Source organism: Chlorella variabilis (assembly GCF_000147415.1).
Source record: "Chlorella variabilis unplaced genomic scaffold CHLNCscaffold_39, whole genome shotgun sequence".
Taxonomy (NCBI): Eukaryota; Viridiplantae; Chlorophyta; class Trebouxiophyceae; order Chlorellales; family Chlorellaceae; genus Chlorella; species Chlorella variabilis.
Window position 1 is genome coordinate 56,072 of NW_005435049.1, and position 6,548 is coordinate 62,619.

Consider the following 6,548-nt stretch of genomic DNA (forward strand, 5'->3'; position numbering starts at 1 on the left):
GGCAAGCAAATGTGTTTTCCATATGGTGCATGCATGCACTGCCATATGACATTGCATGGCCTGCTGCGCAGGTGGTGGCCTGCCTTTGTGAGCCCTTGGCAGCAAAGTCTGTGCTGCAAGCTTGTTCTTGCTGAAACCAGACTGTAAGCCCACACAAGCACACAAACAAGCCCACTCTTCCTCTCCGTCGTCGCCCCCCCCTGCAGAACTGCCCGGCGGGCTCCTCATCAGCCTCCGGCGCTTCCACCTGCACCGAGTGCACAGCTGGAACCTACTCAGCGACGCCTGGCTCCACCTGCGACGCATGCGCTGCGGGCACCCACTCGCCGACACCTGGCGCTACCGGCTGCGCCCCATGCGATGCCGGCACCTACTCCCAGGATCCTGGCGCCGACAGCTGCACCCCATGCGATGCTGGCACCTACTCAACGGCCACAGGCGCCGATAGCGCTTCCACCTGCACCCCTTGCGAGGCCGGCACCTACTCGGCGGCCTCTGGACTAGCCGGCAGCTGCACTGCATGCCCGCTCGACTCCTACGCCTCCGAGCCTGGCAGCTCATCCTGCTTGCCCTGCCCGGCGGACCAGACCACGAGCAGCACGGGCGCCACGGCCTGCGAGGGCGCCCTGGGGTGCAACAATGCAGGCAGGGGGTGTGGCCAGTGCCAGACGTGCGCGGTCGACGGCAGGTGTGTGGCCGTAGAGGCGGGCCTTTGCAGCAACCCGACCCAGTACGGCAGCAAGTGCGTGGCGGGCGTGTGCAGGTGAGTGTGCAGGGCATGCTGTTGCAACTGCCCGTGTGGTGACCTCGCGGGCGCCGTGGATGGCCTCGCTGCGCCCGCGCCTGACCCGCGCCTGCCGCGCGTGCGTGCAGCCTGTTCATGGACAACACTCGCTCCACCACATGCTCTCTGAGCCGAGATGCGACCCAAGACTGGCAGGTTTCGCAGCAGCAGCAGCAGCATCAACTCCCGGGCGGAACTTCGAACCTGGCGTCTTTGAACTTTGCCATCAGTTCGACCCAATGGCGAGCTCGAGTCTTTTCGGTCGCGCACCCCGGGCGCATCCACTCCCTTACAGTTGGCATCGGCGCGGACTCCATCGGAACCTACGCCATCAGGGTGGCGCTATACACTGTGACCAGCGTCGTCGACGCCGGCGACGGAAAGTTGGGCAGCCTGACAGGGGCCGTGCCCGACGCCCAAATTGCGGCTCAAGATGTCCGGGTTGCGCTGTCGCGCACCCCGGCGCTGGTGACGCTGCAGCTGGACGCCGCGCGGTTCCCGGTGCCCACCGACGTGCTGCGCGCGCTGGTCCTGTCCAGCCCCTCCGTCGCCCCGCTGTACCTCTATGCATGCCAGCCTGCAGCGATGACGATAGAGTCTGGAGTAGAGATGGCTCCGCCGCCGGCCGACTGGATGTCGTACAGCAGCGGCGCCCCCGACTCCTGGTGCGGCGCCTCTGCTGCCGCGTGCTCTTGGGCGGCCCCTTGCGCAGTGCAGTGCTCACCAAACAAGCATGCCAAAACCTTGCAGGACGCAATCCGTCAACCCGTCGATACTTGCAGCACAAGCAAGCTTGGTCGCCCTCAACCTGGTGCGAGCACGTACACTCTTATTCTGGGTGGCACCCGTGGTGCACTCGTGCTGCAGTTGTGCACCCGTGCTGACTTGCTGTCAGTGACACACCTTGCGCCGCCGGCACGGCATTCTGCAATGCCCGCAGGTGAACACCACGAGCTGCGCGGCAGGTCAGTTCCTGAACTACGGAGGCCAAGACAGAACCTCGTGGTGCAAGGCGTGCGCCGCCGGCACATGGAGCAGCGCGGGCTCGCTCTCCTGCCAGGCAAGCTTGAGCCACCCGGGCGACCGCACACAATGGCTGTCTGTTGAGTGTGTTTCCCGGCTTCACCAGCCTCTTCTTGTCTGCAGTTTTGCGCTCGTGGGACCTTTTCTTCGCCGGGCTCCTCTTCCTGCACGGTGAGTGCACTCACGTGAACGTTCCAAGCGCCGTAGCGTGTTTCTGTGTCGCCCCATTGGTGCACGGTGTGAGCGCGGCCTCATCACGCATGTCTGCAGGCTTGTCCCGCGGGCACCGCCAGCGATGTGGAGGGTGCCATCTCTGCAGCGACCTGCCAGGTGGGAGTGACTAGCCTGCATTTTGCTTGCTTTTTGTATGTCAAGTCTTTGCATTCGCAAAGGGTCTTGCAATTGCAGACATTGCATATCATCGCAGTAACCTGCCATCCGACAGCAGCCAACAATATTGTGTGCATTGCAGGCGTGTCCCCTGGGCACCTGGGCAGACGCTGGCGTTGCCACCTGCACGGTGAGCTGCACCAACTGCTGTGCACGACGGATGGAGCTCCAGCTCATGCTTGCTGCCCACCAACCTCCCTACCTGTAATTGCGTCGACGCGTCGACGGGAAGTTAGCCTGTGGAGGCTCTTCCCCACCTTTACCTTAACCTTTACCTTTTTACTCTCACCACCCTGCTCCGCCAGGCATGTCCCGCGGGCACAGCAAGCAATGTGGAGAATTCCATATGGCCACGTGCCAGGTGAGCGCCACTATCGGCCAGGTGCCGCAAACAGAGAGCTGCCATTTCAGCTTGCCACAACATCAGTTGGTGCCGTGTGCGCCTCGTTTGTTGCTGCAGAGCTGTCCCGCAGGCACCTGGTCTGCGGCCGGCGCATCGCAGTGCACCGAGTGCGCTGCGGGCACCTACACGCCCGACCCCGGCGCTGCCAGCTGCACCCCATGCGATGCCGGCACCTACTCGACGGCCACAGGCGCCGATAGCGCTTCCACCTGCACCGAGTGCACAGCTGGTACCTACTCGTCTGAGCCTGGCTCTACCACCTGCCAAGGTTGCGCAGAGGGCTTCTATGCATCGGGCTCTGCCAACCAGGCCTGCACTGCGTGCGGCGTGGGCACCTCGTCTTCTGCTGTGAACGCCACGTCCGCCGACACGTGCACGGTGGGTTGTGCTGCTGCATGCCTGTGCACAGCCTGCCAGATGCATGTATCAACATTATAAGCAGCAGGCTGGCTTCAGCGACCCTCCGATGCTGCTGCAGAGCTGCCCAGTGGGCACCTGGTCGGATGCTGGCGCAGCTCAGTGCACAGCGTGCGGCGCGGGCACCTCGTCTTCTGCTGTGGGCGCCACGTCCGCTGACACGTGCACGGTGAGTGGTGCTGCTGCTTGCAAAGTTTTCGACCCGTCACTTGACTGTGGACAGCCTGCCAGACGCTTAGACCGGCAAGGTTAAGCAGCGTCTGGCTTCTGCCACCCTGTCACGCTGCTGCAGAGCTGCCCAGTGGGCACCTGGTCGGATGCTGGCGCAGCTCAGTGCACAGCGTGCGGCGCGGGCACCTCGTCTTCTGCTGTGAGCGCCACTTCTGCCGACACGTGCACGGTGAGTGGTGCTGCTGATTGCAAAGTTTCGAACCGCCAATTGACTGTGGATAGCCTGCCAGGCGCTTGCACCAGCAAGGGTAAGCAATTACTGGCGCCTGCCACCACCCGCTGCCGCTGCAGGTCTGCCAAGCAGGCACCTGGTCGGCCGCTGGCGCAGCTCAGTGCTCGTTGTGCATCCCGGGCACCTCGTCGTCGGCTGAGAACGCCACCTCCATTAACGCCTGCAAGGCATGTGGTGCTTCTGTTTGCTCAAGTGCACAGCCTGCCAAACGCTTGGATCAGCAATGGCAAGCAGTGTTTGGGTTCTGCCACCCTCCGCTGCTGCTGCAGGCCTGCTTACCGGGCACCTGGTCGGCCGCTGGCGCAGCTCAGTGCACTACATGCAATGCGGGCACCTTTGCTCCCTCCTACTCCAGCTCAACGTGCATGGTGAGTGGTGCAGGTTTTCGACTGTGGACAGCCTGCCAGGCGCTTGTAACTGCAAGGGTAAGCAATTACTGGCGCCTGCCACCCTCCGCTGCCTCTGCAGGTCTGCCAAGCAGGCACCTGGTCGGCCGCTGGCGCAGCTCTGTGCACGGCATGCGATGCAGGCACCTCGTCATCTGCTGTGGGCGCCACCTCCAGTGCCACCTGCACAGTGAGTGGTGCTGCCCTTTGACCCCGCGCACATGCCAAGCTCTGTGCCCCAACTAACATCCATGCGCTTCGTGCAGCCCTGCCCCAACAACTTTTACTCCGCATCCCCGACGGGAGCCACGTATTGTGCCGCGTGCCCCCCGGGCACCTATTCACCATCCCGCTCTCCCTCGTATTCGTCCTGCGTCCCACACACCGGTGAGACCAGCCTGGCAAGCTGGTATATATGCGCCGCTTTTGCTGCAGCAGAAGGTTGGCCACGTGCTTTGCTTATGTGGGCTCGCAGTCCGGTTTCAGCAAGAACAAGCTTGCAGCACAGACTGTGCACCGGCCACTGCGCTCCCCGGCCCACACCTGCAGCCTGGGCGGAAACCTCCTTCACCCAGCTGACCAATGGGCCCTGCAAGTTCATCCTCCAGGCGGAAAGGAACGTCGTGCTCTACGGGGGTTCAACGCCACTCTGGGCGTCCAACACACGTGAGCTGCGCCGTCGCGCATTTCGGCCAACCACGCGCATCGGTCATTGCAGTGCAGCATGCGGCCTACCGCACAGCGGCCACGCGAGCCAGCCCTGACACCCCCCCTCCCCTGCCTCCCCCTGCCCGACGTTCCCCGCCTGACGCGCGCAGCGTTAAACTGTTTCTCCAACGCCTGCCCCTGCGGCCCCGGCCCCGGCAACGCCCCCGCCCAAGCCTGCACCCTGCTGATGCAGTACGATGGCAACCTGGTGGCGTACGGCAACGGTGTCATCTGGGCCTCCAACACCAACAACCAGGGCGCCGCCCCGCGCAGGGTCACCCTCTCCTCCGCCTGCCGCGTGGCAGTGCTCGACAACAACGGTGCCGTGCTGTGGAGCAAGCCTTAAGGGCTAGCCGTGAGCCACCACGCAGCAACTCGTCACGTGCGCTCGGCTTGGCGGCGCTGCATCGCATGCAACAGCTGCCTGCCAGACCTCCCGGCCTTTACGCTCCTCAGCTATTCTGTTGGACAGTGTTTCCACCCTGTCGATTGACCTGCACTTTAGCCGGCTTGCCACTACTACATCCACAAAGGGCCTGTAGGCAGCCGGCATGGCGCCATGCCGCCGGCGGTCCAGCGGGACCAGACCGCGGCGTGGCTCCAGTGGTTGGTGGTTGTGGCCTCAGCGGCGCCTGCACGGAGCTCCAGCCGCTGCAGCCGGCTCAGGGCAGCCGGGCCGGGCCAGCTGCCGGTGCAATGCGTGCAGTCCAGCCGCAGCCGCTGCAGCACTGTGAGCTGCCACAGGCTGGCCAGATCGCCTGTTGGGGAAGAAGCTGCCATACCCTCAGCCGAGAGCTGTGGGTGTGCGCCGCAGCTGTCGAGGCAGGAGGATGTGTGGGGAGGCGGGCGGGCACCCCCTGCCCCGGCCAGCAACGGCCTTCTGGTTTACACGCCGGCAGCTCGCTGCGCAGAGCGCAGCGCTAGCTTCTGGTCGCATGGCATGCAGGCGTGGCATTGCGCCGCAGCAACACTACCTGCAGGGCGGAAATGCATCGAACCGAATGCGACAAGGCAACACGTCACACTTGCATGCACTGCAAATGGTGGTGGTGCGCCACGCCACGCCTAGGCTGCTGGCAGCTCAGGCCACCACCAACCGCTGAGGGGCGGGCGAGGCGCCGCCGCCGCCGCTGCTGCTGCCTTGCTCTGCGGCCTTGGCGGGGGTGGCCAGCGGTTGGTCCAGCAGGCGCAGCGGCCGCACGGGCGAGGCGCTTCCCACCCTCCCGCCCTGCCTCCGACCTCCCTCCGCCGCGGCTGCTCCCGGTGCCGCCGAGTCAGCCGGACGACCTTCCAGGCTGCTGGCTGCTGAGCTGGCGCCAGGCGGCGGCGGCGGCGAGCCTGCGGCGCTGCTCTGGCTCCAGGGCGAGGGAGGCACCCTGCCCTTGGCGCCTGCGGGGCAGCGGGGTGGCGGGGTGGGTGGTGGGGCGGCAGGCGGGGCAAGGGAAGGGCAGTTGTGCAGAAACACAGGAGGAGGAGAAGACGGCAGGAAGGCAAGGCTTCCGCTGGGGCCGGCGGGCAAGACGCAGCCTCCCCGGCCAGGCTTGCAGGCAGGCAACAGAGGCCAGCCCCCCGCCAGCAGCACGCCCAGCCCGCGGGAACCACAGAACCCCCGCCCACCACCCAGGCCGGCAAGGGGCAGGCGGCGGATGGGGCCACAGCCACACCGGGCGCCGGCAGGGCGACGGGGAGGCGAGCAGGCACCCACCCACCCACCCACCCGCCCAAGCGGGCACACCCACCCGGGCTGAGCGCGTCGATGGTACTGCGGTACTTGGCCTCCGCACGCGTCAGCTGCGCCCGCAGCCTGGCGATCACCGCGTCGCGCCGCCGCAGCTGGCCCTGCGTGGCGGGTGGGTGGGGTGGAGGCTGGGCAGGGCTGGGCGGCTTCCGCTGGCCAGCGCGTGTTGTGTGTGCGCGAGAGAGAATGTGTGGTGAGTGTGTTTATGTGTGAGTGTGGGTGTGTGTGGCGTGTGG

The 6,548-nt window shown here is 65.6% G+C and overlaps 1 protein-coding gene across 1 annotated transcript; it reads left to right on the forward strand.

Moving 5' to 3' along the window:
• Positions 1-344: 344 nt before the first annotated feature.
• CHLNCDRAFT_28701 (hypothetical protein) lies at positions 345-767 on the forward strand (the record flags this gene model as incomplete). The annotated part of the gene is made up of 1 exon (XM_005842834.1): positions 345-767. A coding segment is annotated over one exon (423 nt), but the record flags the coding sequence as incomplete, so codon positions are not given.
• Between the last annotated feature and the right edge of the window lie 5,781 nt (positions 768-6,548).